The 15,338-nt window shown below is 32.9% G+C and overlaps 1 protein-coding gene across 2 annotated transcripts; it reads right to left on the bottom strand.

Annotated features, from left to right (window-relative positions):
• Positions 1 to 658: 658 nt before the first annotated feature.
• Positions 659 to 14,432, bottom strand: LOC126855116 (oxysterol-binding protein 1). Of its 2 annotated transcripts, XM_050602504.1 has the most exons (11): positions 14,161 to 14,432; positions 11,509 to 11,574; positions 8,753 to 8,958; positions 8,138 to 8,388; positions 7,047 to 7,239; positions 5,163 to 5,455; positions 4,853 to 5,085; positions 4,492 to 4,768; positions 3,441 to 3,820; positions 2,907 to 3,127; positions 659 to 2,822 (listed from the first exon to the last, which is right to left on the bottom strand). In XM_050602504.1, the coding sequence occupies exons 1-11, from the start codon at positions 14,286 to 14,288 to the stop codon at positions 2,680 to 2,682; spliced, it is 2,391 nt and encodes a 796-aa protein (XP_050458461.1). In that variant the 5' UTR covers positions 14,289 to 14,432; the 3' UTR covers positions 659 to 2,679. The 2 variants fall into 2 exon arrangements, with proteins under 2 accessions (XP_050458461.1, XP_050458462.1); XM_050602505.1 differs by lacking the exon at positions 11,509 to 11,574.
• Between the last annotated feature and the right edge of the window lie 906 nt (positions 14,433 to 15,338).

Raw genomic sequence — 15,338 nt, 5'->3', positions numbered from 1 at the left:
GGGAAAAAAAATTTTTGAAAAAAGAAACATCTTGTTTTTTTTTCTCTTTACATCTTTTTCATCTTTTCACTTCAATATTCGACCGCTCTTTTCTAAGACGACGGAAACGAGGAACACGCGGAATGCGAACCGGAAGAGACCGAACGACGAGAATATTCGACGGCTCATAAATATACTTTTTCCTCGAAATCCATTAAATTTTCTTGACTTTTTTTTTGTAAATTGCTCGAGAAAGCATTATAGATCTTTTGTAAATGTGCTAGTAAAAATAATTTGCAAAGAAAAGGCGAGGAAAAATTGATGATATAAAGAATGCGAGCGACATTACAAATCTTGAATGAGAAAAGGTCTCTAGTAAAAAATATTCCACCTCTTAATCGTTAAAATTTAGATCGCGTCCACATATCTTTGACTTAATATAATTTATTCGATAGAACAAAGTCTCTTATAATACAGTCAATTATGGCCTTTTATGCGAACGATGGATGACTATTAAAAGAGACGCCAGAAAAGCGTTCACGCATGAATATGTATAAAATAAATAATTTTCTTGTAGTTTATATTTTTGCTTCTCTTCACACGAATCACAGCTAATGTATGTATATACAAGCACTAATGATTCAAAGACAGCTGTACTACTCGGCTCACATTCATCGCATTTTTTTTTTTTTTTTTTGGTAAATTATTTATTTTTATATTTAATTTGTGTGTATTTATATGTATACAGGTGTTTGTATATATAATATACATATATATATATGTATATATAATCATCTCAATTATTATATAAACTATTAAAATTATAATACAGCCAGAGAGGACTTAATGTAATAATCATTATAGATATTGGCTGTAAGCTAGCCATTCCGCTCGGCTTATCGTCGAGGTATATACTCGTGCACACGGCTGGGTACAACTATACACCTGATAACGTTGCGAATGAAACAGCCTATGTGCTCATAAGTAAGGGGGATATACAATAAGTTTTATCAATTAACCATGTGTGTACGCATGTATTGACAGCATACATACTTCATACATACATATACATACATACATAGATGCATACGCAAATCATTCGCTATAAATCAGTCATGCGTGCTTATGTGTGAACATTTCTATACTATAGCGCAATTTTGGAAAAGAAGCTATCGGAAATTCAGCTAAGGATTTCGGTTCATTTAATCAGGCGGAGCAGCACTTAGGAGCCTTCGCATAATTCGCACTTCAAGTATCTCGTGTCTTTATCGTTCTACTTTCATTATATATATATATATATATATATATATATATATATATATATATATATATATATATACATATATATATGACACTGCACCGTATTACAGCTCAATAAAATATTCTGTCTATCTAGCGGGCTCAAAGTTTGCGCGAGCATGTGTAATGGCGTGGCTTTTGCAATAACAACAATGGCCAAACTTGGAAGCATCATAGTTGTCGATTTATATTTATATTACATAAAATATCAGCGATCAGATTATCGCGCGCTTGTGTATCCGAAATCATTGAATAAACCTTCGAATGTACAATATCTATATTCATCCTTAATTCGGACAATACTATCGGTATTTTTATATTTCTATTTCGAATATTTCAAATACATACTGCATCAAACAAGAAATATGTAGCGAGGGAAATATTATGACATAATTACAGGCATACTTTCTCTAATATATGTATATATCAAAATTAAATTGGAGTTTTTTTGATACTTCAAAATGCCTATCTTTTGTTTGTTTTCATAAAAACAAATTGAAAAATGAAAATATTGCATCTTGATTTACATCAATATATATCGAATACAAATTCAATTTTATTCCTCGCTGTGCATTTCTGAATAATTGTTTCAGCAATAGATCAAGCGATGAAATATACAAAATTTTCATTTACATATAGTAGCATGACGAATTTCGATAAAACATAAGGATTAATTTCTGGAAAATTAGATTCGTGTGTATTCATCTAAAAATAAATCGAGAGTACTGGATATATTATAAAAGTGAACATTGAGCTTTATCATCCCCCTTCCCCCCGATAATGATGATAGTATTTCTTTCACTACGATCATAATATTGCTGTCTCAGTTTTAGGCTGATGTAGTAAAATATTCGCTTAGTTTTATCGATGCTCGCTTCAGCATCAATTCGTCATTAATTCGTACATACAGTTGATTTATGCAAAATTTAAATATGTAATATAATTTGATTGAAAAATTTAAGAGTACCTATTTACATTAATTTTGCAAAATCTTGAAATAAAATAATAACATACAAATGCATATTAAATAAGCATTGGATTAAATGCTCCTAATTGTATTTGAAAAGAGAAGAACAAAAGAATGCTGCACAGAGGAAGGGAGAAAAATATGGGAGAATCAAAGAAATACAAAAGTGATGTGATATGCAACTACGCAAACTGCATGTTATACATATCAGAGTGCCAGCAACTTTGGAAGAAATAATTTCGCTATACCATATCCTATAACAATCCCATTATTATGTCAACGTTATTTTATAAGCATTCAAGTCTCCACCACAAGCGGTCGCGACTTGTATAAACTCGACTATCGTCACTTGAATGATCCAAAATTTGTTTGCACTGCATATACGTGTGACGAGTCTCGTATATTATATAATCGAATATAATTTATATAATTAACTAAAATATGTTCGGACATCGTGACCAATCACCTCTACTTTTACAATCCCAATATTCGCCATTGTAAACATAACAACGGCTATCTGTATACGGATCCTGCTTTTTCTTGAACCACAACGGTTCGTACGGCTCATAAGGTAAACCTACGAAAAAACAATAATTTCCAAGTGAGCACAAAGTTTTCAGTGTTTCTGCAATCTGATAATATATAATATACATAAACCTACCCTGTGCGGCAGCATTTTCGGCCTCGTGCTCGCGTGCTCGTCTGGACGCTCTCTGTTTTTCTTCTAAACGCAATTTCTCGGCATTAGCTTCGTCCCATCGTCCCTCTTCCATTAATCGCTGATCGGGCCTCAATCGAGAATCCGTCGGAGCTACACCCTCTTCCGGTTCGTTCAATTGACACGCTAATTCCGTGAATGAGTAATATTTTTCACAGTCATCACTGTAAAATTAAATTAAAAAATGTTAAAAAATCTATCTCATGCATTAAAAATATTACTATGGTAAATATATAATAAAAAATCTTTCTCTCGATCTCTTTCAAAATAAAAATTTAGGTATTAAAATAATCCTTGTTATTATGAAAAATTATATACTCTATATTTATTATTACAATCTTAGTAGAAAGTGTTGGATCACTGTTTAAATAAAATTATATATATCAAAAGAAAAAAAATACTAAAAAAAATGCGAAAAAAGTAATATTTTCTTAAACGAGTTTCAGTTCCATATATAACTATTAGTTATATACTTACGTAGGCATACGTCGTTTCCACGCCAATATGTAGGGACCTGTCTTGTAGACCGGATTATCAGGTGTACCAGACGTGCTGATTACTGGAGCAATTTCTATTTTCGAATCCCATGTGCCCTGTACTACCCATTTGACTTCCTTATTAGAATTCATTACTATTCCTTTCACCTTACGCTGACTATCTCGCGAAAAGTATGAGTATGGGATGTACTTCAAATGGCACTTGATACCTTCCTTATGATTTACGATATCCATATCACCGCTCTGATCAACCCACAATTTTCCAACTATAATATTATGTACTGTAGTTGTAACTTTACGCCATGTATAGTGCTGTTCCCCATTGTTGAATTCCAAATGAGCAGTACCCAAAGGAATTACCTGATTGCAAAAATCATTTATTTAAGTGTATTCATAAGAGACAATAGTTGCGCAATCATTGAATAATGGCCTGTCCAGGTGTATATATAATTAACATATATTTTTAAATTATCATATGCATTTTCTAAAAGCTAATCACTTAACTATTATTTTTTTTAATATGCCTAATATGCGTTTGCATATCAGTATATTGAGATGACATCAAAATCGTGCATATATCCATAAATACATAAAACTTTAAAATCTGGGGTTCTGCAAATTTAGTCATCCAAGTCACATTATTACAGAGAATCAACAAACTTGTAAATTTTTTCATTTTGTGCAAAACGTATATCAAACATATATATATAAAAGAATAAAAATCTTTCTCTTCAATGATTTTATTGATAGCAATGAAAAATTTTACAAAATATTTTTCCAAACATTATGTACACATAAAAAATATTTATATCGTAGTTCATTTATTTATAATTTGATAAATTAATTTGTGTAATGTTATATTAATATTATAATTCAATAATAAATAATTTATTTCATATTTATCATACACGATTTATAGCAAATATATTTGTCTATTTTGATATATTTGTTGATATAGACTTGAAAAAATATCTTATGTCAGAGAAGATAAATACAATGCTATATACTCTGCGATAAATAAAATATTGTACCTGCAGATATTTCCCGCGAAACTTGGAGGCCATTGTAAATTCTTGCCAGCATCGCCATTTCTTTCCTTCGCAATGTTGAGCTAGCATAGGAGGATGATGGGATACTTGTTCTGAAATTGCCCGCCATCCAAGATCATCTGTACGATCACACTCAAAAGTTTCACCCAAAAGAGGATTGAAAGGTTTTCCCGTTCTAGTAGCGGTTGTAGAGTAACTAGATATAGTGAACGCAGCTACATAAGCCATCTGTTCGTAGCTATCTGTACATTCCGCAGCCCTAATTAAAAAAAAATTTCATTCATATAATTTTCATATTTTTTTTTATTAGAAGTAGAAATATACAATATAAAAGGTATTATACCTATCAAGTATATCTGCGTATTCATAGTCTTCTGTCAGCCGTTGAAGCATACTAAGTGGTTCGGAGAAATTAACTGGCATAGGAATTTTTGACAAATCTTTGCCAATACAATTTTTCATGATACTCCATAGATTCAAGGGATAATTTGGTTTATCAGGTACCTTAATCCTTCGCTTCCTTTTGGAAACTGTGGTCACCCTGGCGCCGCTACCGCCATTGTTGGCTTGCCAAATCTATGGTATAAAAAAAAATCGTGTTTGCATTCTATTTTGCAAATATTTGATGATAAAAAAAAATAAAACTCGCTTACATTGTCCAGGTCGTCTGTGGTCTTGACGGGTGAGGGAGTCTGTGCTGCTGTAGAATCGGTCACAATAAGAAACGAGTCTGCACCAGTGGAATCGGAAACAGGCAAAGGCGTTGGATCCCCTTCTGAACTGGAACCATCGTCGCTACCCTGAGAATCAGTGCGGTCTCTCGTGTGTGAAATCGAATTACTCGTGGCTCCAGGTATGCTTAGAGTAAAAGTATCTGACTCTTGCGCATCATAAAACTCAGCATTATCCTCCTCATCCTCCGATGGTGATGTCGTAATTGCGGGATCTGTAAGGTCAAAATTTCTCCATTTGTCACACATGGAAATATTCAAATCGAGGCAGACGAAGTAGAAAAACTGATCACAGAACGAGACCACAAAGGTCATCCAATCGTTTCCAAAGTTTAGATAAGCGTTAAGATAAAAAAAATGAATGCCTTGATCTCTATCGCACATGAGGACATCGATAAGATTGTGGGAAATTATAGTATGATAGACACGTGTTAATATGATTCGATCCAATCGTTCATACTTTATTCGATCAAAATCATATCAGTAATAAAGAATCGATAAATTAATTAAAAATTCTCATTTTAGTGTAGTCTCCTTTTCAATTAAATCGATACCGTGGGTTTGTCCTTTACAAAATCGAGGATCCGCGACATTTGATTAAAATTAATAAGAGAATCGCGGTTATGGTCATAAAAAGCTACTTTATACACACACATTATATATATATTATCTGTAGCTGCACTTTTGTGTACTTCCTTGCAACTTCTCTCTCTTTCTCACTCTTTCTCGAATATTATTGTATGTATATGTATACACAACAAACACAATTACATTCTTTTCAAGTACAGAAAGTGTAACAATGTACAGATGAAAAGAACAGAATAGAAAGAGAGAGAAAGAGAGCAAGAGATATGGGACACAGTCTGACACATCCTGTCATACGACTGTGTTCGATTAATTTCGACAAGACAATGAAAATTCTGCCACTTTTGGGAACACTTGACGAGACTGACGAGAATAGTTGAATGAGACATCAATGACGAAACGCACCACTTTTAGACTCGTCCAATTATTGTTTTGACAACTTCGTCCGGTTCTGTCTTTCTTCAGTTAGACTTGGAAGATGGAGGAAGGAAGGGGGTTGATTTCGAATTCCGGAAATCGAGTTTTGCGGGAGAAAAACCCGTATCGAACACCAAGATTCGCCTGAGCAAACGTCAAAATCGGAAGAAGCCCGAGAACACTGTGTGTATATACGTTTTTTTGCCCATATATGTATTATATATATATGCGGCAATGTATTACAGAGAGTATATAGTACATCATGGATGACGTAAGCGCGATAACGTGTTGCATTGATGTGTACCTCCGCAAAGCCATCTAGCGCGAGATACGAGTAAATAAATAAAGGCGCCGGGATTTGAAAATATTTCATTTCCCTATCACATTTTGTAAAGCACAAAATTTACATCACTCAAGGTTAATGTGCATTTTATGCGAAATCCAAAGATGCTTAAGTTATTGAAAAATTTCAAGCGTATTTTATTTTCGAAGAATATTTATTTTTGAGATTTTATCGCCGAAATATATTTAATATTATCAAAATATCTTTCATGACGAGGGATATTCTGTATGTTATCATTTTGATTTTAATATTTATACCGCGCGTTACACATTAATATTTATTTATAAATAAAATTTTAATAAAATAGAAAAGTTTTGTTGTCACAATTTTTAAAGAATAGTATCTCAAACTGTTAAATAGTCAAGCAATAAAAGAATATCAAAAAGTATCGAAAAATATGAATGAACATGCTACGAAACGAAGATTCGAGATGCAGATCATGCAGATGTAATGTTATTTACGTGAAGGTCTATGTCCTCCTCCAAGCGTCGCTGAAGGAATCGCGTGTTGCGCTGCTTCCTCCAAATGAGAATGTTGCCTAGCTAGCTGTTCGACCATCTTCTCTATCCGCACCTTTTGGTCGCGTTCATGCTGCAGCAGCTTCTTCCATTTAGGCTCCTGTTGCTGAGCTAGTTGCAAGTAATCATTGCTCGTCTGTAACAAGTATACAATCTAATTTCAGCGAGGCTCTCATGTTAGATTACATCATTATTAAATCATATCAGTAGAGATGCCATTGCCAAGGACAATCTTGTGAATAGAATTTAAGATGATTCTAATTGGCGTGAAAATTAAACTCTGTACTGCGCGCGAATTTTGTACTAAATTGAATTTCTATCTGATCTTTGAATGTGTTAATCATACAAACGAATTGCTAAACGCATTAATCATCGGAACAAATTACTAAATATATCACAATAATAAGATCTTTCCTCTTCTTCTCCTTATACTTAAGAATGAATCATCTTCATTGTCTATTATATCTCATTGCAATATGATTTTTCAAAATATCAGAGATACTTTATAAATTCTGAAATTTTTATTTAGCAAGTTCTGTAAAAGTATCATGAACAATCCTTATGTTATTTGATTTTATAATACAAAAAACTTTTAATACTTGCTCGATAAATTTTAATATGTATATCTTCAATTACATAAACATATGAAAATGACATTCATATTCTGTCTACATTTTTCCAAAAGCGTTACAATCTGTTCTCAATGTGCATCTTAGAAATTTTTATCTGAGAATTTATTAAAGATATCGTATACTTGTTGAATTAAAAAAATTATTGCAATCGAAATCGCAATTAATACTGACATCTTATAAAAAAGAAACAAAAATTCAGAAAATATAAAGTGGATTTTTAAATTGTAAATTTTAAATAGTATAAGACTTATTGATGCTCTACTTTTTCTCTACTTTACTTCTCTGCTCTAATTTTTTTTTTTTTAAATAAATTCATGATACTAGACGTGCTAACGTTTCGCAGACATTTTGTGTGTCTTTCAATATATTTAAATTTATAATAGAATTTTTATTGAAACTTACGCTTATCATAGCATTCGCCGCAATTCGGAAAAGCGTTGCTCGCTCACTGACAGTCTTGAATTTCGCCGCCAATTCGGGGGACGGAGTGTCTAACGTTTCCAAATCGGTTAAAGCTCGCTGAAGCGCAGATCCTTGCTTGAATATTAAGTCGTTGCACGCTTGCAAATCGTCCAATCGTCGCGTTAGATCCTTAATCACAGACGCAGTTTCTACGTTTTGATTGTCGTTATCTTGATATTCCTCTTCCTCTTCTGTTAAAAAAAATTTCGCATAAAATATTAAAGTTTGATGAAAGTACATAAAAAAATAGATAACATAATAATTTTATAAATATAATATATGTATAGTAGACATGATGTGTCATATCAATATTAGAATATTTCTTATAACGTTGGAATGTTCATACAAAATATAATTTGGATTGAAAAATCTCAAAAATTAATATTGACTATTTAATTTAAACTGAAATGCATAAATTATATGTACATACAGATTTCAGGTCAGGCCTTTTTTGATGAATTTAAAAAATAATTTGCAAAAATAAACCGTATGGAAAAAATATGTTAAAAAAGCATTAAACGGCGTACAAATAACGACCAAGTACAAATTACAAACCAGATTCCATCGCTTGGATGGCTTTGGCTTTTGCCAGTTCAAGGGCTGTGACCCATTGCTGTCTCTCCACCTCGGTCGACGCCTTGATGTGGAAGGTTTGCGTGCCGCCGTTGCTGACGACAAAGGTACAGGCGTCCACTGTATGTATTAAGGCCCCGTGTAAGGAAATCGTGCCGCGGCAGGTATGGGACATCTCCGCGGGATTTCTAAAACAAGAAAAATGGAGACAGTCTCGAGTACTCACATGCCTTTGGAATTGCCTCGCAATTGTCGAATGACACAGAGAAAGACAGACGTGAGTTTGCAATAGTAGACTCGATGTTTCCTTTGATTGTGAAGAAGCGACTTTTCTTGACAAAAAATTGACAGGTCAATTTAATAATTGATTGTCTGCATTCATCTGTGACACCGTATGTTATTCGCCAGGAAAATGGGAAAAGGAGGTAGAGAGCAAAGAGACAGTTTGGACAAATCAAAATGTATGAGTTTATTAGCGTAATCGCCGAGAATACATTCGTTAGAAGCAATCCCACTACCGTCCCGTAACGATCCGGCTCCTGTCCACGTTTACATAAATAAACATCTTAAGTTCGAATAGTCCAACAAATCCGTAGGAGTTACTCCGTCGTACGAAATAATAATCTAAAGAACGGAGTAGGAGCTCTCAATCGGATCATGCACGTGAGGTCACTCGGGTTAATCAAACAGGCAACAATCACGGTTCTGCGTGGAAAAAGGAAATAAGTCATGCTAATGCAATTGAAATAATCATCGAATTTTTTCCAAGTATTTTTTAAATAATTTAAAAATAAAAACAAAAAATTATTATAAATCTGAAAATATTTTACCTTTTTGAATTATAAATAATTATAAAATAAAAATATTAAAATATTCTTCCCTTTTGAATTATAGAAATAATAATTATAATTTTTCTTTTTATTTTTTTTTCTAAATAAGAATTATAAAATATTCTTTCTTTTTGAATTATATATAAATAATAATTTTTAAATTATATATAAATAATAATTATAAAATATTCTTCCTTTTTGAATTATAAGTAACAATAATAAATTCATCAACGACGGAATTTTGCAAGAAACGTGCCTAGTAAAGTTAGAAATGTAAATATTATATTTCATTTATTTATTTTTATATATATTAAAAATATTATAATTATATTATAATAATATTCGTCATATATCTTACATTAATAATAGATAATAATAGTTTATGCGTGATTCAATATATTGGTTTAAGAATGTACATTAATATAACGATATATTTTTAAGTATAAATATCTTTTAATCAATTTATATTTCAATTTATATCTCTAAGATTGTGTTTCATTTTCATTGAAGAAGAAAAATTATTTTTAATTTCTTTAAAATAAAAAATGGATTTTTTTTTTTTTTTTTCAAGAATAAATCTATCAATTTTAAAAATTCTTATAAAATTCCGTGGCAGCCGCGAAAGTCATTTATAGCTTGGAAAGAATGCGGATCTATGATTACATAATCTTCTTTCCGATTTTTATATTTTTAATTTATTTCTTTTCGAAAGTAATTTTAATGAGCCTTTTGCGGCAAATTACATCAAACTCAATGATTCGGATAATTTTTAATTAAATGCATAAGTATATAGCCAATTGGAATGCGAGCTACATTTAAAATAATAATGGTTAATTAAATCAATTTAAAAAGTTAAAAATAATAAAAATTCAATTTGCAGTAATCAAAGTATAAAAATATTAAATATTTATAAAAAAAAAAATTGAAAAAAAACGAGGCTTGTTTTTTTTTTATTTACATCTATACATAAAATAATAAATATCATATATCATCATCAATGAGTTATCTCAAAATACATATTATGTAAAATGTATTAAAAAATTTGAGCGAATACAAAGACTAACTGGAAGAAAAAGAGAAATATACTGATGAGAGATGACGAGAGAAGGAAGAAATAAGCTATTGTCAAACAAAGATTACAGAATCTTTCATCTCGATTGTAGTGTCAGAAGAGTAAAAGATTTAATTTATGGATAATGTTGTCTGCTGATACTTTCGAGCGTTCGCCCGAAAAGAAACAAAACTATCTAATCTAGAGATTTTTATTAGCAGCATTACTTCAACGGTCCGATAACAATCGTTATGTCGTTACTTCTCAGAAACCACCTCGTGAACAAAAGTAATAAAACAGATTCGATCGGAATGAACGGCACCAGAGACTAACATAAAGAAGCGACACGTTTCATTGCAGCTGCATTATGAATACGTACACACACGCACACATACACGCATACACCTACACAGAGAGAAAGAGATAGAAAAACATACAAGTGTACTTTTAGCATACTTAGCATATGAGAGGAGGGCATTTAATTTCCAGATTACACCTAAATGTATTATCGCTTACATGTTACAGATATAGATACAGAAAAAGCGGATGATTAAGGACAAGTTACAAAACTGCATTTAAACATGTAAAATTGAATGGAGATATGTGTGTGTGTGTGTATGTGAGAGAGAGAGAGAGAGAGAGAGAGAGAGAGAGAGAGAGAGAGAGAGAGAGAGAGAGAGTGGGTGGGTGTTTCGTGTGGAGCGAATAATTGAGTAACAAAAATGAAAATTGGAATCTTCAACGTCCTCAGCCGTTTTTAATTACAGATTTTGCTAAGAGGATAAGTCAGGATATTTCGGCGATTTCGTAAACATCGTTATCTTTTTTTTCTCTCTTTTTTTTTTTTTTTTACTTACTCGGAGGCCCTGCCAGTCCTCCGCTTGCGTCGCGTTGATATCTTTGGCCCCCCTGTCGGTTCAGCCCTAAACAATCCATAAAACAAATAGACCCCGTTCATATTTGTGTAATATTGCAAAGCTTATCAGCTGAAATTTTTTATTTTATTTTATTTTGTTCTTTTTTTTTGCTTAGACGAAAGCGTAGCATTTTGTTTTTCGTCGCTCCTCGAGTTTGCGTAGATCGAAAAAAAGAAATTGATAAAAATATCGACGGTGACAGTAAAGTTCACTCGAGTTTCGTGAACACGAGCTGCGTGATTTTGCGTGCACGCTGTGTTGCCGTGCGAGAAGCCTTTTACGACAAGAATCGAGAATTAATTTGTACAACAAGAAAAATTCGTAATACATTCCAGAACAATTTTCGGGAAAAGACAAATTGCAAACTCAAATCACACAAACTGTGCCAAGCGGAACCGGTCGAACGAAAAATCCTAGGAAGCCTAGGTGCGTCTTGTCTAAAAAAAAATAAAATAAAAAAAAAAAAGGCGGGTTGCTCTCTGCTACAGCGTAACACGATCGTGAGGCATTATTTGTGCGCTCGTCTCTCGAAATAATGAATAAATCTCTATCGTTGCACACTAATTTAATTTTGCAACGAAATTGCCAGAACGAAACAATGACGAAAAATTGTAAAAGCTGCAAATCACAAAAGAACGAATTATGCTGCAAACTAGATAACGAAGCGCTTATTAATTATTCAATGAGGAATTTCGTAAGTTAATAAAAAAAAGAGAGGAAAATATATAGATAATTAATTCTTCCGGATAAACCGGATAAACAAAATATCGTCAAGTGCGAACATTTGCATGATAAAATCACAATTTTTTTTTTTTTTGAAACTATATTCTTTCAAGCGTGTAAGAACACAAAAATTACGCCTTAGTTAAATATACAGGTAACTTTTATTGATCTCAACAATAATAAATAATTTTTAACTTCAAGCAAATTTTTGACTTGAAATAACAACAAACAATAATCGATAGGGTGTCTAGCCAAAGCTTGTAAAAAAATACCGATTTTTCAGGTAATTTGTTCAAAATTCCAGATAAAATTAGAAAACTTTTAGATGGAATTTTTTAAAATAAATATTTTTTTTGTGTGTGTTTTCTAATGCTTTTCACTCATACAGAGGAAAGAAAAACTACTTAAATTTTAAATATTAAATTTAAAAATGTGCTGAAAAGAACTAAATGACTTTTGTAAGGTAAGCATTTTTCATTTGCATAATATTTTCATTTTCTACCATTAATTGTAAGAATTACAATAAAAAATGTATATTTTTTGCTATAACAATGAATAATCGAAGAGAGAAAGACATATATTTATAATATATTTAAAATATATAATTCAAAATCATTGGCCAATCAGATTGCAATATAAAAACAAAATAATCAAAGAAAGAATTTTTGAAAAAATTCCCTGAATTCGAATAAAATTCCATGAGAATTTCCTGGTCTTTCAAGATAAAATTTCCCAGGCTTTCTAGGTTTTTCCAGGAAGTAGACACCCTGACTACGAATTCATCAAGAATTCTTACTACTGATTTCTACATTTTGCGAGACGCACTATATAAGCATAATATTGTATTAGTATCGCCTGGAAAGAGTTTTGTCACGCTTTTATATAATCGTCGCGATACTTGACGTATTCTCCAGAAAGTATATTCGTGACGCGCGTAGCTCGCGCGTCTCGTATTTAGATACGTTACAAACAAAGACTTGAGGATTTATATTGCCAAAATAATATTCCAGTAGTCAATTCTTCAATCAATATTACTCGAATAAATTCGACTCATAAAATCGTATCACATCTGGAAATGAAAATCGCAAAGCCCCATTATGTACATGCGTATCCAAGTTCTCATTCTACTATGTTCTTACTACAGTGCATTTTATCGCAAACTCTGAAAGAAGATTATAATTCAAAAGGCGCAGAAAACGATCTTATCAACTTTTGGAAAATAATAATAATAATAATAAGGAGCTGTTCCCCACGCTCTTTCTTCTGTCAAATTGAATTTTTGCTCAGCGCCAAAATTTTCTTTAATCGCTTATGACGCAATTTTACTGTTTAAATAATTATTGACAAATCACTAATTAACGATCACTAATTAAGAATCGAGTACATTGTCCGCGACAATGCGCGACTATCGCGTAGACATTTGGCGATGTCGCGTGTAAGTTTTCCTAGATAGTGCTTCAAATACATATTAGATCAGCTGTTGCCAGGCTATTTTTGACCGGGAGCGATCGGGAGACGAAAAAGAAAAAGGAATACTGTCACATATACGCACACATAACCTAATCGCGAGCGAAGGAACAGCTCCATATTGCATTTTGACGTGTCTCTAGATTTCTCTTCTCCACGCGGCTGGGGGCTGACGTTTGACTTATCGTTTGGAAATAAAAACGCAGACAGCAGGCGCGAGCCGTGGATGCATGCGATCTCGTCGAGATCGATCGTTATAAACGTTTACGACGAGCGTGTGCGTCTAGAGAACGCGAATCGCGCGCGAGTCGAAGAAATTTGACAGAGATAGGTAGTAGACAGAGGCAGAGATAGGTAATGGTAGGTAGGTAGAGGTAGATCCGATGACACGTAGGAAACTACCTGTAATACGACAGGAGGCCGTTTGACAGGACGAACCATCTCCGTTGATAACCTTTCAAGTAGTTCGTCCATTTGAAAAGCCAGCCTTTCATCTCCTGCCCGCCGTGCTGGCTCTTCGGGTCGCCCATGTTATCCGGCTTATTGCGTGTATATTTGACGCTCGCGCTTCACGCGTGTCTGTCCGAAACGATCACGATGTTGCGAGCCGCCGTTGTCTGCCTACACCACATCATCCGCGTTGTGCGAAACCACCATTTTGATTTATTCCCCGTGGAAGGGGATTCTCCCCACCTTTCCGCCGCGTGCTGCTCGTGCTACACGCTACGACGTATCAGCTATATGTATACACATACCAGTGATGTAAGTACACACACATACATATAACGATGTAAACTCAAAGTGGGTGACGAACGCGACGCGGAAACCGGCAATGCTGTCAGATTCCGTTCGTACGGTACACGCGAGATACCGATGGCGCGGATGTAATGACTACCCCTCCCAGGACGCCAGGATGTGCTAGGACACGTTCTTTATTTTTTCTTTACTCCGACAAAACAGCTTACCTAACCTTCATTATCACTGTCATTGATGGGAGGAAATAATAATACTATTAATAATAATAATATTAATTACTATATAGGATTTTGATAATTGACAGATTGACATTTGACACATTAGCGACATACAAACACGTGTACGCGCGAAATCACACGCGCATCACTGTTATTCTATAAATCTTTGAGTGTATATAAATACAGATTGATAATGAACAAATGGATTTTATGGCAAAGTTTATAAAAAAAAAAAAAACTACATGATACATTGCGAATAAATATCTAAACACTGTAAACAAGTTTTTTTTTTTAGATTCTGCGAATGAATATTTAAACACTATTAAACCAGTTTTTTTTTTTAGATTCCGCATAATCTGCATAAATAATGTGTACAAGCATATCATTAAGGTAAATTAATGATTCCTTGCATAGGAAAATATTTTGTAAAAAATCAAAATGTGTGGGAATAACAAAGATATTCAGATTGATAATTTGACAAGTGAATAAAAAAACGAGAAAAATCTTTGAAATTTATCTTTAATCTCTTTTTAAATATGGCGCTACATTTATTTCCGAATAGAAATAGACCAATCGGGAAAAACTTGTCCCTTAGAATATATAAAA

The sequence above is a fragment of the Cataglyphis hispanica genome, chromosome 15, assembly GCF_021464435.1.
Source record: "Cataglyphis hispanica isolate Lineage 1 chromosome 15, ULB_Chis1_1.0, whole genome shotgun sequence".
Classification (NCBI taxonomy): Eukaryota; Metazoa; Arthropoda; class Insecta; order Hymenoptera; family Formicidae; genus Cataglyphis; species Cataglyphis hispanica.
The sequence above is the reverse complement of the archived record's forward strand: the minus strand, read 5'-3'. Positions and strand labels throughout refer to the sequence as shown.

Excerpts from the sequence above, each read along its gene's own strand:
- LOC126855116 (XM_050602504.1), bottom strand. The coding sequence starts at position 14,288 with ATGGGCGACCCGAAGAGCCAGCACGGCGGGCAGGAGATGAAAGGCTGG. Across the intron at positions 4,769-4,852 it reads TACGCAGATATACTTGATAG|GGCTGCGGAATGTACAGATA; the intron begins GTATAATACCTT and ends TTTTTTAATTAG. Across the intron at positions 3,128-3,440 it reads TGGAAACGACGTATGCCTAC|TGATGACTGTGAAAAATATT; the intron begins GTAAGTATATAA and ends TTAATTTTACAG.